Source organism: Mastigoproctus giganteus, chromosome 7, assembly GCF_048544385.1.
Source record: "Mastigoproctus giganteus isolate SK-2022 chromosome 7, ASM4854438v1, whole genome shotgun sequence".
In the NCBI taxonomy this organism is placed as follows: domain Eukaryota; kingdom Metazoa; phylum Arthropoda; class Arachnida; order Uropygi; family Thelyphonidae; genus Mastigoproctus; species Mastigoproctus giganteus.
In genome coordinates this window covers 117,611,481-117,633,758 of record NC_143581.1, presented here as the reverse complement: position 1 = coordinate 117,633,758, position 22,278 = coordinate 117,611,481, and the positions used below count along the sequence as shown (strand labels likewise).

The 22,278-nt window shown below is 36.4% G+C and overlaps 1 protein-coding gene across 1 annotated transcript in view; it reads left to right on the top strand.

Annotated features, from left to right (window-relative positions):
- Nucleotides 1-22,278, top strand: part of Su(z)12 (Polycomb protein Su(z)12) — a 953,568-nt gene that overhangs the window by 486,432 nt on the left and 444,858 nt on the right. Inside the window, exons 7-8 of the mRNA XM_090377077.1 lie at nucleotides 962-1,159; nucleotides 16,522-16,739. Coding sequence (XP_090233203.1) covers nucleotides 962-1,159; nucleotides 16,522-16,739 — 416 coding nt within the window. The remainder of the gene's footprint in view (nucleotides 1-961; nucleotides 1,160-16,521; nucleotides 16,740-22,278) is intronic.

The following is a 22,278-nucleotide window of genomic DNA, read 5'->3' as shown; positions in this document are numbered from 1 at the left end:
ACTGAAGTTTAACATTGACAAATGCAAAGTACACAATATGGGTAGCAGTAACCCAAGAGAAAAATACCAACTGTGTTGGTACTACACTCAGCTATGTGGAGAATGAAAAAAAAAAAAAAAAAACATGGGGTTATTGTGCAGTGAGATATGAAGTTCTGTGATCAGTGCATATGGGCTACAAGAGCAGGTTGTAGTGTTTTGTCAATGATATATAGGAATTTTTCTAGCAGAGACAAGGAGGTGTTATCCCTTTGTATAAGGGAATGGTCAGACCCCATCTTGTGTACTGTATACAGGTCTGGAGGCCTCATTTTAGGAAGGAGTGGCTAGAACGAGCACAGAGAAGGGCAGCAAGATTGGTGAGAGGATCAAAGGGGTTTGCTTACGAAGAAAGGCTTAAATGTTGCAAGTTGCAGCATCTGACACTAAGCATCTGCAAGTGGATCTGATTGAGATGAATAAAGCCTCGAATGGATTGAGCAGAGTCAGTGCTAATGGGATTCTCCCTCTTGCTCAGATTACAAACCTGAGGGGGCATAGATTCAAATTGAGGTAAGACAGTTGTAGAATAGATGTGCAGAAGTTTGCCTTTAGCCAGCGGGTAGTTGATTGCTGGAACGGACTTCCATCTGTTGTGGAATTTGATAGCTTAAATAAATTTAAGGCTGAAGTAGACAAACATTTGGAGTGACCGGATGGGTGAAATGGGAAAGTGTTTTTTTTTTTTTTTTTATTATTATTTTTTTTATTTTGGCTGATGCTGTCTAAGCTTGCTTTCTTGCATCATATGCCTCAACTAATGCTAATGCTCATTTCCAGATGTAGGTATCCTGAAGTAATAATATATAATACTGAAAAAACCTAGATTGTTTAGTCTGACTGACATGGTAGCATATTGCTTATTATTTTCTCTATGTTATTAAGTAAAATTTATTTCCATAATTCAAATTTCTCTTTTCAGTTGGAAGGTGTGATATTCCACGTAATCCTGATATAGATAATCCTCCTACCAAAGCCACTGCCATATCAATTCCTAATGATAGTTTTAATTTAACCAATGGCCATCTAGTCAAATCATATGTTCTGCTTCTTCGTGTAACTTGCCCTGGAGGTAAAGTTAGGCTCAATGGTCTGTGTAATGGAGAATTTGCTGATTTTGGTAAGATTTCTAATATCTCTGAGAAGTTCTCTCTCTCTCTCTCTCTCTCTCTCTCTCTCTCTCTCTCTCTCTCTCTCTCTCTCTCATATTTATGGTAAAAATAACCTTGATTTGGATAGGGAACCGGTATTTAAGTTTTCATTTTCTTTGGAAAACTTTGAAATCACTGTTTTTTTTTTTTTAAAGAAAGTCGTATGTAGAAGTCTTGACTTCGAATCCTAGAATAGTTTTTGTTTCTGAAGGTGATGTTATTATTATTGTTATTTTTTAAATACATATACAGTGAACTCTGATTATTTTAGTCTCGTTTGTTGATTATATTAGTATATTCATGCCAGATCGAAAATCACACATTTGTCATTATGGGAAAATGCACTTTTATGGAATTTGTCTATTCTGGAAGAAAAAATTATCTTCCTTTTTGTGTGTTTATCTCCAAAATGAGATATGGCATGATTTAGAGCTTCATTGATGCTAATTTGTGATTAATAAGTATGAATTACTAAGGCAATGCAACAGTCATGTCTATGCAGATTACTGCATGTTTGATTGCACAACAGTCAGTTTTCTTTCAGAATTGGGATTATAAAATAATATTATATAATTGTGCAGATGAAGAATTTGGAGCTCTTGCGAATGGATAAGATTTCTTGAAATTTTACGGTGTTTGATAAAATTAACGTGTTAAATTGTGTTCAGTAAATAGCTTAATAGTTCTAGTCACATTCATTAGCTTATTTTTAAATTTAACTACAGATTTTGTAAGTGACTTAATATTTGTAGCTTTTGTATCGGTGGTTCGGCATGAACACTATTGCAGAACTAGTGATGCATAGCAGTGGAATTTTAAGGTTTCAATTCTGGTAAATAAGCAGCCCAAAGGTTCTAATCGCGTAGATTTGTGTATATTTTTTTGTTTTAGCTAAAAACGTTTAATAAATATAATGTAAACTTGATAGCGTAATATGTGTGTATCTAGTTATCTATTTTAGTTTAGTGTTCTGAAATTCAATTGAATTTAAATGGAAATCATGCTTTAGACTACAACAACAAAAACTGCTCAAAGTAGCAGGAGTGCTTCGGTTTGGGGAGAACTGAAGGGGGGGAGACTATTAATCATAGTCTTACGAAATGAGCTCCTTGTGCAGTGTTTGCAGTCCTTTGACAATGATACAGCAGATGTCCTTGAGTGTTCAGTGGAAAGAATGTGGGGAAATTAGAAATTAGAGCGTGGAGAACAGGTGGATGCCCTCGAAGGAATTCATATGAGGGACCATCAAGCTGTTAGCTGCCTAACTCGATGCTAGAGCTTGCACTTGTGCATCCCATAACATAGTGACAATTCCCAAGGCAAAATATGCTAGTCCCGCAGGAGGTAGCTATCGTCCATGTCTCTTTTGTCGGGGAAATAGGAAATATATTGTCTGCCTGGGGCAAAAATAGATGTAGGACAGATTATTATTATTATGATTATTATTATTATTATTATTAGCCATATAGTGTAAAGAAGCCTGAGGATTATGCTGCACTAGCCAAAAAAAAAAAAAAAAAATCCAAGTTACCCTGAGAGAGAGAGAGAGAGAGAGAGAGAGAGAGAGAGAGAGAGAGAGAGAGAGAGAGAGAGAGAGAGAGAGAGAGAGAGAGAATGATGATATCCAGCTCACGACCATACTATCTTTTAAGGACATGAAAAGTGAAATTCTTGTATATGTTGGCACTAATGATATTATGAGTAGTATGTCTGACGATTTACTTAATAAGTGCAGAATAGTATTGAGAAACAGTCACAAGTTAGGATTAAATTTGAAATTGGATTAAATCAGCAGTCCTGCTCAATTTGGCCAGACTTTGGTGCAATGCTAAAAAGTTCTAGTAAATAACTGTCAATAACTGTTTTAGAGAAATGGGATCCACTTAAAGAGACAGGGTGCAAGAATATTTTCTGATGCCATGGAGGCATTCTTAGATCGGTCACTGATAGCTTGGGAAGATAGACAGACAAACAGACTAATTAGAGCATATGACAGTAGTGATTCTTGCATTGCTTCTATTGGTATATGCAAAAGCTGGAAAGCAAGGTATTGGGGATTTCAAGCCATGCCATGGGTCATCATGGAACAGGTAAATATAATGGCTGTGTTAGGGTAACTAAGTGTAAGAACATCTGCATATATAATTGCATGTACACTAATGCTAGGAGCATAGTAAATAAATTTGATGAATTTGATATATTATTCAATCATCGAATGCTGTCATTGTGGGGATATTGGAGACATGGTGTCACTCAGACATAAGGGATGCAGAATTTGAATATGTGGAGTACAATTTCTACTCCCCATATTCGAATCCTACACTGTGTACAGAAAGGATAGACAGGACAGGACAGGAGGGGAGAACATATTAAATTTAAGGTACTGCATCCAGTTGGCATTTTTAGCCAGTACAGTATTTAGTCAGTTACTCTTATTCAAAATTGTACTGCCCACCAAAGCAGGGAAAATGAAAATGAGAGCAGGATTGTGTTATAGGTCTAATCTGTGATGATTATAACAAACAGCTACATAGAGAAATAATGTGACGGTATATCAGAATGTCTTATAACACTGATCAGCACCAAAAATGTGTCTGGCTTGAAAATAGTCAATTCTTCTTAATTTCAGCATGAGAAAAGCAAATATAACATTTAAAACTGTTAGTTAGCTCTTGGATCGACGACATAGCCCCTCTTATGATTTAGGGGAATACTGGTGAATACTAGGGAATTTTGGAGTCTAGAGAATAGATTAGATAGGTTGGTAACACTGAAACAGAAACCGATTTTTTTTTTTTTTTTTTTTTTTTTATTACTGTTTTTACCTTGCAAGTGATGTTATGAGTGATGTGTTCATTTCTTTCTTTCTGTTTTTTTTTTTTTTTTTTTCAGGTTTACGGACAAAAATTACGTAAAAAGCCAGGATCCCAATTAAATGTGTTAACAGTGTTGACAATTTTTATTGTGTGTGGTGATGTGACATTTTCCACTTGTGAAGACAGCCTTCTACCATTATTTTGGCTGTAAGGTAGGGGATGAAGACAAACCCAAGGCACTTCATGTTTGCTGTCATTCGCATGTGCTGTAAATCTCCATGGATGGTTGAATAATAAAAGGACATTCAATGCCTTTTGCCATTCCAATGATTTGGAGGGAGCCCTCAAATCATGTAAATGACTGTTATTTCATCATGGTGCCCCTCTTCAACATGGAAATTCGAATAGTGGCACATGAGGATGGTCTGCCTGTACCTCACACTCCAGAAGATTACACTTTGTAGTCTGATGAAGATGGGGACAGTGTGGGGAATGATTTTGTGCCAGAACCTGAGCCGCAGCGTGAATCACACAGAATCATTCAAGGTGAACAAAGTGATCTAATTCGAGACCTAGATCTATCGAAAGATAAAGCAGAGTTTCTGGGATCAAGGCTCCAACAGTGGAATCTTCTGCAACCAAATGTCAAGGTGTCCATGTACAGCAGCAGGCAGAATGCGTTGACTCCATATTTTAAAAGTGAAAACAACTTTGTTGCCTGCTGTTGATGTCAATGGATGACAGCTTTGAATTTGGAGCTCAACACACAGGAATGGAGGCCATTCATAGACTCCTCAGAGCTAAGTTTAAAAGCTGTTTTGCTCCACAATTACAACCTCTTCCTTCAATTCCTCTAGACCATGCTGTCCACATGAAGGAGACATGAGAATATGAAATTAATTCTGGAAGCAGTGAAGTACAAAGACTACCAATGGCAGATCTGTGGAGACCTGAAGGGGATTGCAATACTGCCTGGAATGCATTTGGGATACACGACGTACTACTGTTTCCTGTGTGAGTGGGATAGTCGAGCTAGGTTCTCGTACTACAAGATCTGTGCCCTGGGGGAAAATGTCCGGTACAGTCTTCTGGTTGATCAAAACAAAATTCTTCTGCCCCTTTTACACATCAAGCTTGGACTCATGAAGAACTTTGTTAAGGGGATGAGCCAGGATGGAGAAGCTTTCAAGTACCAGACAGGGCAATTTCCACTGTTGAGTTATGCCAAGGTTAAGGAAGGAATCTTTCTTGGTCTGCAAATTTGTGAACTTCTAAAGAATGAAAACACTTTGTGCGAGTCCTCCAGGGCAATGAGAACGCAGCTTGGGAAGCCGTTATAAGTGTTGTGCATGACTGCCTGGGGAACCTAAGCGCTGGAAACTATATTCAGACTGTGAACAACCTTCTAGAAAAGTATCATCGTTTATCATGTCACTGAAAATCCATTTTCTTGACTCTCATCTGGACTTCTTCCCTGACAGCTGTAGTGCAGTGAGTAATGAGCATGATGAGCGATTTCTCCAAGCCATTTCAGAATTGTGAAGAAGATATCAGGGTAGGTGGAATGCTTCTATGCTTGCTGACTACTGTTGGACAGTAACAAGAGATGCCCCAGAAGTTTGTTTGTTATTTGGGTTTTAGGAGCATTAGAAACTTAGGCCATATTGCTCCGGGGATATGCGGTGGTCATTCCCTGACCTTTCCACATCCTCTGTATTTGGTGGTCACGGGCTCGAACCCTGGTCCAAGAAGTGTGTGCTACGCACTGCTGCTCCTGCCCACCTGGCTATGGAGGTGTCGCCCTGGAAGTGGAATACAAGCAAAACGAAGGAGCTGTCATGAATAGGCCATTTGAGAAAGTACTTTCGGTTCCTGTGCAGTTTTCTTGTGTTCTTGTTTTTTCCATATTAATTAAAAACAACTGTGATTTATCTTGTATCAAGTAAATGTAAATATGAGATTGTTTTAATATTACTTTTCACTCCGACTGCTACTGAAATTACTGTATTCTTAGACAATAAGCGAAAGTACTGTATCTCAAAAACTAGAGCTAATAAAAAATTTCTGAAGAAATATTCGTTTTTCTCGACCTAAAATTAGTAAAGTTTGCCTAAGAAAGGAAACACATTCAAAGAATTTTTTGGTTGAGAACAATGTAATGCGGGATTTAAACTTTCCAGATGTTGACTGCTACTTTGGATGATAACTCACTCACTAGCCAGACTTTTTGGGATTTATGGGTTGACTCTGTTCAAAAGCATCGTGCCAGAGAGTTAAGAAAAGATAGCAATACTCTTCATCTGATTAGCAGCAGTGGTTCTTGATGCATTAAGAACATGCAAGAAAAAGACTCCATGGGTGGCAGTGATCACAGAGTAGTGATGTGGGATATACTTAAAGACATGTCAAGGACTTTTGCTTTACTATGGGATTACACTGGTCTCACATAGTTTATAAATTCTATGCTGTGGAACCAACTGATGACTTTACCAATGACAAATTCTAAATGGAAAGCATTCAAAGAAGTAATTGTAGAAGCCACTAGGCTTTTCATACCATCTTAGAAACACTGTTCAAACCATAGTCCTAAATGGATGTCAGATTAACTATTGAGACACATGGCAAAGAAGAAAAGTACATGGGATCATATAAATTTTCAGGTTATACAGAAACCTAAAGTAGATATAAACTACTCTGAAATCAAATCACAATGGAGGTTAGGCAAGTTAAGGCTGATTATGAGAAAGGGCACAAAAGGTAATATTGTTGTGCATGTTGGCACTAGTGACATTAAGAGAAGGAGATTGTAGACTTGCTTAAAAAGTACAGGTCAGTGTTCAAAAATGGCACAGGTTAGGGTTGAATTTGAAAGTGTATGCAATTCGGCCAAGAAACATAGGAGGGATTATATGATGAGAGCCTTGTCAATGAGTGAGACTGAGTGCCTTGTCAATGAGTCAGCCCTAGTGAGAATGCAAGGCTCATGGGATAAAATTTATCTTGGCGTAGTTTGTGCTTATTAACAGGCGAGACTGCGTCTACAGGGATGGGATACACTTTAAATAGAAAGGGTACAAGAATGCACTTGCTGATGCTATCGATGTAGTGTTAGGTGGGTTGGAAAACTGCTAGCTTGGGGGGGGGGTGGAATTCACAGACTGGAAGATTAACAGTAGCAGCAGGCAGAGTTGAAAGTGATTCTTGCAGCGCTTCGATTATAATGAGCAGCAGTCTGAAAAAAAAAAAAAAGGTTCTGGTGATTTTAAGAATTGGTGGGAGTCTTCGTGGAACAAGTAAATGTATGGGCTGTGTAAGAGTAACTAAGAATAAGAACAGGTGCATATATACTTGCACGTACACCAGTGCTAGGAGTATAGTAAATGAATTTGAAGTGCTGATCAAGAAATCACAGGCAGATATTGTTGGGATATCAGAGACATTGTGTCACACTGATATAAGGAATGTAGAATTGTAATTTGGGGAGCACAATGAGAACAGAAAGGATAGGAAGGGAGGCTGGGGTTATGCTGTTGGTTAAGAAACACATGGAATCTAGAGAAGTGTGTCCAGGTGTGGCTTGGGTGGACAGTGCAACGTTGAGTCAGTTTGGTGTGACATAAGCACCGAGAAAGCCAGCATTAGAGTAGGAGTGTGTTTCAGGTCTGAGTTCAACAAACAACTGTACAGAGAAATAGTGGGTCAGTAAATCAGTATGTCTTATAATGGGAGATTTTAATGTTGCAGATATTGACTGGAACTTATGGGTTGATCACGCTCACACTCACAAGACTTTTGTGGATTTATTGGATGATTGTTTCCTACAGCAGCATGTTCGAGAGGCAACCAGAGGGAGTAATACTCTTGATCTGATTATCAGCAGTGATCGCGGTGTACTGATGTGGGATTTACTTAAGTAACTACCGTCAGGGTAAAGGGAAGGGGTTTTGCTTTCATAAAGGTAACTACAGTGGTCTCAGGCATTTTTTTTTAAAGTGCTATACAGTGGGACCAGCTGATGATGTTACAACAACAAATTCTAAATGGGAAGTATTCAAGAAATTAATCTTGGAAGCTACTAGGCTTTCATGCCATCAGAACTGTTCATGGTTTAGGCTTAAATGGATATCATATGAATGTATGATATCATTGGGAAGAGAAGAAAAATGCATGATATGTTTATAAATTATCAGGCAACACAGGAGGCAGCAAAAAGCAAATCCGTAGCCATAAGTATGAGATCATCCTTGGAGCTAGGGGGAGTTCCCCTAGGAGATGTGCAAATGTATCCCAAATTCGCAAAGGGGGGAATCAGAGTTTGACAAGTGTAATTACAGACTTGTTAGTTCAACTTTTGTACATGGGAAAATAATGGATTCCCTGGTTAAAGAAGCATGATACGTATGGATTGTATCATGCTTCTTTAACCAGGATCATCTAGACAAGCTTTACAGTTATAATTCAGACACAGCATAGCTTCGGGAAAGATTTTGATACTGTTGCACTTGGAAGACTAATGTACAAATTGGAGCAGTATAGCATTAAAGGCAAGTTGAGTGGAAGTAAACAGAGAGTGGTAATCAATGGACTCTGTTGTTAGTGGAGTTCCTTATGGTTTGTTGTTGGGCCCATTCTTGTTTTCTATATTTATCAGTGATATTGCTGAAGCTATATCAGGCTTAATGTTACGAATTTTGGAAAGTACAAAGCAGATGATATGAAGGTTGGCAGGGTTGGTAATGGCAGTAATGACGATACGCTACTGCAACAGGACCTAGAAAAATTTTGAGATAGTAAACAGAGATGGGAATAATAATGAAAAAAATTAATTTTCAAAGATGTTCAGCAGTGTTTATCTTTATAACATTGCTGTAAAGTTGACACAAGTGATTGCTATATTATCATCTTACCTTCAAAGAAATCCATTCCCGACTTTTAGCTTCCATTTCATTATTCTGTAGCCTTGTTATAAAGACATCATTCTTCGAGGAGGTTCTTTATTTAATGCCAATTAAATTTGCTCTTTCAGTTTTGCTCCTTTTAATGAATCTTTTGCATCTTTTCTTAAATACATAGTATAATTCACTTTTTTCTCTGTCCAGAATCTTATCAAAATTCTTCCTTATTCCAAGCTTTATAAGCAAATATGGATGGAGAACTGGTTTTGGTTCAAACATTGGAACCTATTTTTATTACTTCTGCCTTGTAAAACTTTTACGCTTCTGTACAATTTAATGTTTTACTGTTCCACTACTGTCCCCAAAGAGAATGAACAGTACGACATTTTGTGAAACCAATTTTCGGTAAAGTCCAGTGAATACTATTTAAAACAACAGACATGCCAAGCAAAATCATAGTACTTTCTTGCACTGAGGATCTTGGACATCATTTCAAGTTTCTGTAAATTAGCATAAAATAATGAAAACTGTTGGAAATGTTTGATTCTTTTGTACTGCAAATTGCATTTAGACTTACTATTGAGGCATCAATAAATATATACTATTTAAAGGATTACATTCAATTCCTTTTACAGAAACATAACACCTTCCATGATGAAATAGTTTGAAAACACTTTGTGATGTGATCGATAGAATGTAATTTTAGTTCATATAATTCTGCTGTTTTACCCTGCAGATAAGGAGTGCAACTTACTCATTAGATAAGTTAAAATCAGAAAAAGAGTTGGTCAACTCTACTTTCATAATTAAGCATGGCAATTTAAATTTTTTTGTTGGCTGTCCAAATCAGTTGAAGGAGATGGTCCAGCAAAGCCTGCAACACAAGAATCCTTGCTAAATTTTTGACTACTTCTTTCTATCCCATGATTTTGGGGATCTGCTGTTGGTAGACTTCCTAATGTGAAACAGGCCTTATATGCAGTTGATTTGACTGGTATTTCATGCTGTGCTTGTTTTTTGCAATCTCATTTTTTTGCATTGCATTAATAAGAGTAGTCAATGTGGTTATGCAGTTCTCACCACACTCTAGGAAGGTAGACAGACAGACAGACAAGTTTGAAACCTAAAGTGTAATTGTAAACCTTGGCATGAAGATCCCTGAGCAGTGAATTCAGCCTGCTTGGAAATCTCAGTGTTTTCTCATGATATATAGGAATTTTTCCAGAAAATACAGGTTGGTAACTATGATGTTTTCTGTTGCCATTGTTATGTCGCCTCTTGAGTACTTTTTACAAATTTGAAAACCTCATTTCAGAAAGTATTTGAGCCATTAAAGTGGGTGCAAAAAAAGGGGGAACAGGGATATATGGGGTAAGTCATCTTACCAAATATGACTTGATTTGTTTTACTTGCAGTATCTGGAAAATGGGCACATGTGCAGACCTATTAGAAATGTCTAAGGCAGGAGTTCACAAAGTGTGGCCTGCAGGCCACCTGCAGCTGTAAGCTTTTTGTATGCCTGTCCATTTTTATGATGTTATGTACAAATGTGAAAAAAATCTTTGTTCAAGTGTTATAGAATAATAATACTTCTGTACTAATTACAGTGGAAACCTGTTAATATGAAATGCACAGGACTTTCACAAATATTCTGTATTTGTGAAATCAGTACGATGATACAGTTAACAAGAAATATTTGTTAACCGAATTTCGTGGTAAAATTTCTGATGACCAATTCCAAGTATGCAGAAAAATGGAGAGGAGTGCACATAAAGGTGGGAATTTGTTTGCCAAAATTATTAGTTGACCAGTAGGTACTGCAAAATTCCCAACTATTGCAGTCATGATAACAAGATTCATCTGCAACGCCTTCTCTTCCCAACCATTCTTTCATGTGAGAATGGTAGTGATATCACCGCATTAACACAATATATGGTCCATCCTCGGAAATATCATCAATATTGGTCCACTAACAAAAATGTTTGAGCAGTATTGTTCTGGTGCTTGACATAGATCAAGTAAAGACACAGTAATGATCACCATTACTTGAATGACACGCGTCAGTGATTAGTAATGGCCACATGCTGCACGAAAGCCTATGGCTTATGGTGCACCAGCCAAAAAAACACACTAATAATTAATAAATAAATAAAAAAGGAAATTAAACCTATCATTCTATGCATTCCCTCAACCAAAGGTATCCAGATGACCTTTGAATTTCCCCAAACTGTCAGCCTCCACCACCCATGTAGGCAACTGATTCCAGTAATTTATAACTCACTGGCTAAAATAAAACTTTCTGCAGTCCAATCTAAACATTTCCCCCCATAACTTGAATTTATGTCCCCTAGTTCTAGATTCATTTATAATCTTGAAAATTTCGTCCTCATTCATTTTATTGATTCATCTCAGAGTCTTAAACACCTCAATCAAATCTCCTCTAGTTTCCAAACTCTGTAACCCACATATTAGAAGTCTTTCTGCATAAGGATGCCCTTTTGCTGATCTCACCAGGCGTGTTATCCTTTCAAGAAGCTCGATGTCTTTCTTTAGGTGCGACCGTATTCTAAGTGTGGCCTAGTATAATGGGATTATCACATCCCTATCTCTACTTGCAAAAGTTCGATAGATCATTGATAGGACACCATGGGCCTTCTTTGCAACCTGTTTACAATGCTCAGAGAATTTCATGTCTGACCGTATCGTAACACCCGAGTCCCTTTCCTCCAGTACTGGGTTTAGTTGAACTCCACCATGTGAATAAGTTATTTTGGGATTACTGTTTCCCAGGTGTAATATCTTACACTTTGTTGGATTAAAGCTTAGCTGCAATTTTTCTGACCATTCCTGCAGTCTATATAGTATAACACATTATACCCTTCTTCAATAATTTTAACACAAGTATAACACATAATATCCTTGATCTGCACTTGCGGCTTCTCCCTGGAATTTAAATCTATTCAACCAGATCTTACCAAGTTTTAAATGGTTCCACATTTTTTTTTTTTAGGTGAGTTTTTTCCTTCAGATCATCATATAGGCTAATCTCTCTCTCTCTCTCTCTCTCTCTCTCTCTCTCTCTCTCTCTTATAATATTTAACTTAACTGCATTCTGCATTGGATATTATCTTCAATAAAATTATTTAGAAGTCTCTCCATTTCAATCCTAATAGCCGGCCTAGCCCTAGTTGCTTGCGCCGCCTCCGTAGCCAGGTGGGCAGGAGCAGCAGTGCGTAGCACACGCTTCTTGATAGACCGGGGTTCGAGCCTGTGACCACCAAATACGAAGGATGTGGAAAGGTCTGGGAATGACCACTGCATATCCTCGGAGCAATATGGCCTTAGTTTCTAATGCTCCTAAAAACCAAATAACTACCTAGTTGCTTGCAGTGGGGCAGCTGTCTTTCCCGCTGCTAAAATTAATTCTTTATTTTTTATAATTGTTCTTACAGTTAAACTTTTCAGTCCTAAATTATGGCACACATCTGCTTGTTTTTGACCGGAATCATTTCACTTTAAAACGTCTAATTTAATTTTCAAATTCTGTATTTTTCTTACATTTATAGTCTTCGTACTATGTCCAGACGTCGCTTTTATTCTTATCCGGCATTATTAACTGTTTGAAAATGTAACTGCATTGGTTGCATTAATTGCGATTCAATGTTCGAGTAAACTGTCCATTACGCACAATGTCTAAAAGTGTAATGAGTGATGACTAGGCTTCGGATAAATGCATATAATGCAAATATTACAAGCAATATACTGGATCATTTTTTAAAATGTTGATCTTAGAACTACGTAACAAGTCACTGTACTGCAATTAAATGAGTGTGCGAGAAAATTCCACTGAGTGCGGAAAAATTTCTAAAGTCGGCGTCGGAAACGTTTTAATGCTATTTTACTGTTCCTCTCAAAGCTATCAACTCCATCAAATGAAACAATTTCGTTAAATATGCCAAAAATGAAATTTGTAAAAGAGCGTTATAGTGATTTGTGACAGTGTTATAGTCAGATACGGGTTATAATATAAGAACAGTGTTTTAGCGAATCAGCATAAAGCAAACCGCATTATAACGAGGGCCTGCTGTACAACAAAGCTGTTGTAAAGCAGGCCCTCGTGTGTGCTGTTGTGCTCTCTCTCTCTCTTCTGCATAAATTTGATTTCAGCCAGAGAGAGAGTATTTTATTGTTGGAACAAACTTCCATTGGTGTGGTGGAACTGAGTTGACTAAATTTGAGAAAGGATTAGACAAGTTCAATTCAAATAATTGAATCTTGAAATATTGTATCATTGATACAATATTTGAAGTCTTCAAATGATACGGTGATACAATATTTGAAGTCTTCAAATGATACAGTGATGCGATATTCGAAATCTTCAAATATTGTATCATTCTGTACACCATTTGGCATCTCTCATATTGTGGAACCACTTCGCAACTGTGATGGCATGTTTTTATTATCTGAATACCTACCCACCCACTGATAATAGGCCAACAGCTTTGAAATGGTGCCGTCTGGGTGGTGGTATCCACTGAGAATAAATAACATTAGTCTTCTTTACTAGAGAAGCGTTACTTATTCAAAGTAGTGCAATACCTAGTATCTCATTGTGAAGGCAGCCACAATATGAATACAATTAAAAACGATGCCTTTCACACTGCATACATAGTTTAATTTATGGATAAACTATGGTGTTTTTACACTGATAATATATCACCTGGTACTTTACGTTGGTGGTATATCCATACAGATTTCTTACAGAAGCCACACCCAGGGAAGTTTCCACCAAATGGCTCTCCCGCATACTCTCCATCCCTCCTAAACACCTTCCTCTTAAGAACTCATATGACCTTAAGACAGGTCAGCACCCTTCACACCCTAAGGATGTTTTTCCAAGCATCATTGATATTCACTAATCTGTCATTCAGTGACACTACACCAACATCAGCTTCCATCTTTATACTCACTCTTTATTTCATACGCATACAGAGGCCTCCCTGCACGCTTTCCAAAGACAACACCTTGAGTAAGATTGCTGCCCATCAAGCCAACTTCCAGTTTCAAGGCAGGTTTACCTACAAACCTAGGGCTTCAATCAGTGGTAATGGGAATCTACTATCATTGTTGCTTTCAGAAGAGGTATTGCCATCCACATATCCAAGCTGCAAGCCATGGGAATGATGTGATTTTTAATCATGGTTGGAATACTTTGGACAAATTCCTATCTTTCCTTAACAACATCCACTCTGACAGCTCTTTTACTTTGGAACTGGAAGAAAAACAACACTTACCCTTCCTTGACATACTCGTTCCGAGAGGGAGGGGAGGGAATAGGACAGGTGCACATCCTTATATATCTGGGACTATCTAAAAGTCACTGGCACTCGTATTATAATGCATTTTTTTTACCACCCTCTCTCCTCCATTGTCAAGGCTGGGTTATTTGAGGATCTAATCCTGAGTGACTGGAATAAATGTGGTTGTCACATTTATTCCAGAACTTGACCAGGTCAGAAGGAAGCATTCTACTCCTCAATTATTTCACCTTCCATGCATCTGAGTTCATTAACCACGTCATAAAGAACTGTATCTAATAAATATAGGTAAAATCCCCCCCCACACACACACACTTTCAGAAAGTTTCCACTTCATCTTGTTTTACCATCTAGGAGAGCATTCCTAAATCCCAATACCCTGAAGTTCTTAACTAGTAGCCCATAATGAAGAAAATATTTTCACCACCATGGTAGGAGTAATGTTGAGCAGAGAAGAGTCTATCCCAATTAACACTCTTTTCTTCTTTCCTTTACTTGCTGGTTATGGTCATTTGGGCCAACTCTTTGCATTAATTTAACTATTTATGTATAAACTATATTTAACTACCTATGAATAAATGAAAAGGAAACAGGAAATAATTAAATAGTAAAATAAAGCTTCATAAAATAAAGCTATATATATATATATATATAGAGAGAGAGAGAGAGGAAAAGCCAAAAAAAAAAATAACCACAATGAAATGTTTTTTTTATTTCTTTTCAGTTTTAAGGTTTCCAGAAATGAAAAATTAGAGTGATGAATGGAATCAATATTTCAGGTTTCTAAACTCAGGATCAGCAGAGAAATGATATATTTGACTTAAGAAAGCTGTCTGAAAGCTGATATAAAGTTTAAAGAGAATAAATTGGATAGAATGAATGTACCCTAATGAAGAATAAATGAAAGCACCTGAAAAAACTATTGAACAGGAATTCGGCTGTTGATTCCCCATGTTTACAGGGTGAGGGGGGGAAAGCTAAAAGACATCCAGCAGGCAATGATGAATGAATGAATTGAGTTTTTGATAACCCTTTGATAACCAATTGTCGACAGTTCTGTGGAAAGTTGCATTTAGCTTGCAGGTAGTTGATTGCTGGAACAAACTTCAATGTGTCATTGTGGAATTTGATAGCTTACATAAATTCAAGGAAGACATGGATAAACTTTTGGAGTGAATGGATGTGTGAAATGGGAGGGTTTTTTTTTTTTTTTTTTTTGGCTGATGCTGTATAAGTTTGTTTTCTTGCATCATATGCCTCTACTAATGCTGAATTCACTATATGATGCGATGGACTTACAATTGTCTCCAACAGACCATGTGTTCCTAGTCTCTCAGCCAATAGCAGCATTTGTAAATGTTTTGGCTGAATATTTTGTTTTTGCATCCTTTAGTTGAAGTGATTTTTTGTTGTGCTTTTTATCAATAAGTACAGTTTTCATTATAAAAATCTCCTTCTAGAGAGACAAATAGCTTAGTTATATAGTGAAGGTTTCGACTTCCAAGGTCTTGGAATGAATTACCAGAAAAGAACGTGTTATTCGGTTCACATCATGATATTTTCACAATATGATGGTGTATTTGGAACAGATTAATATCGTAAAGCAGGAGTCCACTGTACTGTTATTTTCTATGTTCATGGGATAATTATGCAATAGAAAAAAGGTTATATTTTGTGGTAGTGGAAAAGAGGGAGGATGTGTTACTAAGAAAATGTAATATAATATGTTCCACTGGCTGAACCAGTAAATGTACTTGCACCTTTAGATATAACGCTTGGATTAATGGAGAATTTTGTTAAGGCTGGATGAAGAAGGAAGTGGATTCTGCTCTTTGAGGGAAGTGTTAAACTGATTTAATAAATGTCAAACCAAGTAGCAATTGAATAGTCTTCAAATAAAGAAATTTCTTGAAGAGGATTTATTTGAAACAAAGTGAGAGGATACTTAACGACTGGCTTGGTGATCATTTTATGCAATTACGCATAGGTCTCCATAGGTGGGCAAAAGGAGAGGGGGGTAATTATAGGTCTCTGGTATCATCATTATTTTACCCAATTTAAATGTTAAATTTAAAGTAATATTGTTTCTTATGTATTTTATAAGCGATATCTCAGTAGTCAGCTTTCTACTCTTTTATTTACTCGTGGTTTAACTTGTACTATCAATATGTATGGAATGTATGTTCTATCTTGTAATGTCTTATGGTCTTGTGTGGCCTTCTGAACTGTTTTTAACTATTTAAAAAATAACTATTTTTTTTTTAAATTAGTTATTTACTCTTGTTTGTTTATTTATTTTTAGTGGATGAGCCACCTCAAAAGAAAAGAAAAACTGCCAAATATCAATCAGAGGAGGTCCATAACTATGGGGCAGAATTAGTTGTTTATGACAAGCACCAGAGATGTTTGTTAACTGATGGAGATTATCAGTTAGTTTTGCAAGATTGTGACAGAAAGTCATCTTCTCGGAAAATATCTTCTTGGGAAACACTGCCTGATGGGAGAGAGAGGATACAAATGGTAAGTAGAATTATAGTTAAGACTGGTTTTAAGTGTTTTTTTTTTTTTTTTTTCTCTTTCTTTCTTTCTTTTTTTGCTCTTCCCTTTCTCTTTCATTGTCTTTTTCCACACTCTCCAACTGATTATTTATTTTTTTGTTCTTCAAGAATTAGTAAAAATAGATACGCTTATAGAAGCTTTTGTGTAAGCTTTCTCTTTTTTTCTTGTCTTCTTGATATGAGAATGGATTGATTGGCATTTGCAACTATTCCTTTAACCTCAATTTTAATGCTCTGCTCATGTATTTTAGGTTTTGTCCTAAATAAACATATCGCTTTTTTTTAAATATAATTGGTTTGTGTTATTTTGTGAGTTGTAGAATACTCAGTATGCAATTTGTGCAATTTTTTTTATGTTTGTTATATACAGGAAAATCAAACCAGGGTTTTCTTAAAACCAAAAATATAAAATTCTGGCTGAAAATTCAGTACTCGGAAAAATATTCACATATTTTTTCACATTACATAATTTTGCATTATGCAGTTCCACTGACTCTTTTAGTTCACTTTCTGTTGAGTAATGATTAAACTTTACGAACTATTTATACTCTAAGGTTTATATTCTACGAATGACATACCAACTGTGCTGCACTGAACATCAGTGTTCATTTCACCGTTGTTGCCTGCTATATAATAAATATTGCAGATGTGAAGATATGGCTTCATATATGAGTTCCAGCTATCGATGATTTAAAAATTCTTTGTTTGCTTGTAGCAATATTCAACTATTGTTGTATTATTTTATACTTTACTAACATAAATACAATTTAAAGTTTCAAATAAAATTTATGTTTTTCATTGTGTAAAAATTATTTACAGATGATACAAAGGTTGGCACAGTAGTTAATGACAGTATGCTACTGCAACAGGATTGGCTGAGAAATGGCAACTGAAGCTTAACATAGATAAATGAAATGTACTGTATATAAGTAGTAGTAACTACCAAAATAATATACCAGCTGTGTGTTATTACGCTCAAGACCTGTTAATTATGCAGTCATATCCACCAGAGCAATGCAGACAGGGTGCCAGAACAGCTCATGTTAATGATATACAGGAATTCAATTCCCAGCAGATTTGATAGCGGGGTGGGGGGGGATAAAGAGTTGATTATTCCATTGTATAATGCAATGGTCATGCCACACCTTAAATACTGCATACAGGTCAGGAGGCCTCATTTTAGGAAGGATGTGGACCTGATGTTACAAGTACAAAGAAGGACAATGAGTTGTGAGCAGAACAAAGGTGGGGGGGTCATCTTACCAAGAAAGACTTCATTCTGCAAATTGCACTCTCTGGAGACCAAGCACCCGAGGTGATCTGATTGACATGTTTTAGGTTTTGAATTGATTGAGCAAGCTGAATGCTGTGATGGCATAGTTCATCCTGCTTAGGCCCCTCCCCACCACACACGAGGGAGCACAAATTCAAATTGAGGAAGGACAGTTGCACAATAGATGTGTGGAAATTTGCCTTTAGCAACAGGTGGGTGAAAGCAGGAACAAACATCAAATTTGTTTTGTAAGTTGATAGTTTAAATAAATTCAGTGAAGAACAAGACAATCTATTGCAGGGAATTGAATGCGTGAAATGGGATGTGCTCCCCCACCCACAAGTGCTGTATAAGCTTGCTTTCTTATATCATTTGCCACTGCTAATGCTAAAATAACCAGTTTGTTCATCCTGCAGTCCACAGATATAGAATAATTTTTTTAAAGGGCTCTTCAAAGGGAAAAAAGGTTGCATATCATGGATATACAATAAAATTACAGTTCTTCATCAAATCCTCTCTGTGTTAAACATCAGTGAGGATTAGCTGGAGCTCCAACAACCAGAAATTAGTAAAGCCTTTGAAATTGTACCTCATGTAATTTTCTTTTTTTTTTTTTTTTAATAATTATTGTCTAGCCTAAAGAAAGAATTTTTTCCCATATGATAAAAGTAAGTCAAAGGTACTACCTTTAACTAAAGTCTGAAGGGGGAAAAAAATAGTATTCATAAATTGGATCATTGGCTAAGTCAGTGGTTTTCGACTTTTTCTTAATAATGGGGCCCTTATGTAATGTATTTTATTTTATTTCGTGGCAGTCCTACTCTATTTTCTGCCTGTTAGGTCCTGCGTGCATGCGTGCGCAATATTACACAATATGGGTGTGGAAATTTATATATCATATATATATATATCTAATATTAAAAACAATAATATAACTATAAACAAAATTGCAATTCATAATACAAAATATATATACAGTATATGTAATGATTTTATTCTTTATATAGAGGTACTAAATAAACATCAATTTTATATGACCGAAAAATTACAAAGATACCGACACCTTTTTATAATAAAATAATTATATAAATTTAAAAAAAAAAAAAAAAAAACGTTTAAGTAACTTAAACCCGAATTACGTGGCACCCCTGGAATGTTGTTGCAGCACCCCGGTTGAAAACCACTAGATTAAGTGGTAGAAGAGAGGGGTCCCACCAATTTTAATATTTATTTATAATATTAATGTATAAATATTGTTATATAGATTTATAACAATATTTATAAATAATATTCATGTTTCATGTCTCTGTTTGCTAGAGATACAAAAGTCTTTGCTGTGGTTTATGATGGTAATTAGGTTATGCTACTTCATGAAGATCTAGTTCAACTAAGCGGAAGGACTAAAAAATGGCAATTGAAATTTAATACTGATAAATGCAAGGTAACTACTACAGTAGACTCCAGATTAGAGGTTTTCCAAGGGACTGGATGTTTAGAATTTCTTAAGAGGGAAAACTTCTTAGAAGGGAAAATGACCTAAGAGTATGATATATTATCTACACAAATAAAAATGAAATGATATACATACATAAGTTTAAGATCGTTTTTAAGTACTACCAGGGAATCCTCTTTATCCGAGGATAATTGGTTCCAGAATATTCCACTTAATGAATCCACTTAAAACGGGGACCAAATTTTCATAATATTGGTTTAAATCAAACTATGTGGAACTAGGCATAATATTTTAAGATTCGTTATCTGTATAATATCGGTGTAGATACACCACAGTCAACTCTTAAAAAAAAAAACTATGGTAGTAGTGTGAAAGGCATCATTTTCATCTGTATTTTATATTATACTCATCCTTCACGAGATGCCTGTGTATTATACTGCCTTAAATATGTAACACTTCACTAATAGAGAAGACTATTGTTACTTATTCTCAGTGGGCACCACCACCCAGATGGGCGCCGCCGTAGCCAGGTGGGAAGAAGCAGCAGTGCGCAGCACATGCTTCTTGATAAGACCGGGGTATGAGCCCATCACCACCAAATACGGAGGCTGCGGAAAGGTCAGGGAATGACCATCGTATATTCCCGGAGCAATATGGCCTTAGTTGCTAATGCTCCTAAAAACCAAATAACAACAACAACAACAACAACAACCGTAGCCAGGTGGGCAGGAGCAGCAGTGCATAGCACTGCTGCTCCTGCCCACCAAAAATCACACAAATCCAAACACATCCCAAAAATAATACTAAGTAAAAATTTGTCTATGTTTTTCAAGGTACAAACAATCGCAGATTTTTATTGTCAGTCAACAATTAATGCTTGTTTGTTATTTTTGAGATGCACCTTTCAAGCGAGGCTCACCACTTCAGTTACTCACTGAAAATTTTTTCTAGCTTCCTAAATATAGGTCTGGTTTTGCTCAAGTTCTTTTTGAAGATAAAATTTTATTGTTTTTCCAAAATAATTAGCTGGATATCACTTATTTTGATTCCTTCAGAACTTGGCTAAAGTGATAATAATAGCCAATTGATAACAATTACCAAGCCAACAGGAATGCATATGTTCATCATTGTTTCTTTATTGTTGCAGAGCTCAAATGTGAATGAGACTGTAAGAGCAGAGTTGCAGAATTTTTGACACCACGAAAATGGATAAGTTTTTTGGAAATTTTTACCATATTCTTGATTAATTGACACATTAAATTGTGTTTTACAAATAGATTAAATAGGCTTAGTAGCCTTCATTAGCTTATTTTTAAAATTTAGCTAGTTATTTTGTAAGTTACAACACACTGTACTACTACTAATACTACTGTATCGGTGTTTTGGTGCAGATATCATACCATTTAACCAGTGCAGAAGAATAGTAGGGTTTTAATTGTGGTTAATAGTTAGTTTAAAAGTTTTTAATCTGTTGATGGGCATATATCTTTAGTGTTTAGCTAAGGATATAATTAATTCAGTAATGTGATTGTTAGCATGTATATCAAACTTGATAGCATTAGCAGAGACATACTATGCAAGACAGCAAGCTTACGCAGCATCAGCCAAAAAAAAAAAAAAAACAAAAACACCACTCCCATTTCAGCCCTCCGTTCGTTTCAAATACCTGTTGAGCCGAGCCTTCAATTTATTTAGGCTATCAACTTCCACAACAATAGATGGAAGGCTGTTCCACCAATCAACTACCTGCTGGCTAAAGGCAAACTTCATCTACCCTACAACTGTGTTTCCTGAATTTGAATTTATCTGGTGATTATTCTAAGCAGAAGGAAGAATCCCATCAGCATTGCTTTAATTTAGTCAATTAAATTTATTAACCTTATTCATTTTCATTGTAATTAATTAAATTGTATTTAAATCAAAATTATACCTCAGACTAGTGCAGGAAAGCAACAGGCACAAAGTAGCGGGAGTGCTGTGGCTCTGGGTAGAACTGAAGGGGACGATTCTCCAATTCGTCACAGTCTAAAAAATGCGAAATGTTTGCTAACATTTCGGGATAATATGATCTAGCCTAGGAGTATGTCTTTGTGCAGAGAGTGTCAAGAAATTACGTACCAACTGAGCGTTCTCATGATCATACATGACAGGTTTTTTTTTTTTTTTTTTTATATAAACCCCAAACACAAGAGATATTAGAACCTATAGTACTTAGTACCATGTTTGAGTTGGTGATTGAGAACACGGAAGAATATATCGTAATTTTCAGGAAATACGTATGAAGGAAGGTTGTTCCAGAAAATGGCAGTTAAATGAATAAACGAGGAATATGAAAAGTTGGTTCTGCAAGTTCGAAGTTGGACAGTAAATGGGTGTTGGCTAGTGGTGGCATGTTTTGGACTTTTGAAGGAGAGAGAGGGAATTATAGAAGCCAATTCAGAAGAACAGTGCCCATGGAAGTATCTGTAGAAGAGGCATGCAGCAGAAACAGTGCGTCTATGAGAAAGCAAGTGGAGAGACTCTGTTAGAGATGAATCATTAATTAACCTAACTGCCCTCTTCTGAATGGAATCAAGAAGCCTGAGAGAGGCTTTGGAGGCACCACCCCAGATGTGGGAACAATATTCCATGGCAGGGCGGATTTGCGATTTATACAGAGTGAGCAGCTGCTTGGAAGAAAAGTAACGCCGAGAGCGAAAGAGAAAACCAAGTTTTTTAGAGGCAGAGGAAGCAATATTTGTAATGTGCATGTGCCATGAGAGATTAGAAGTCAGG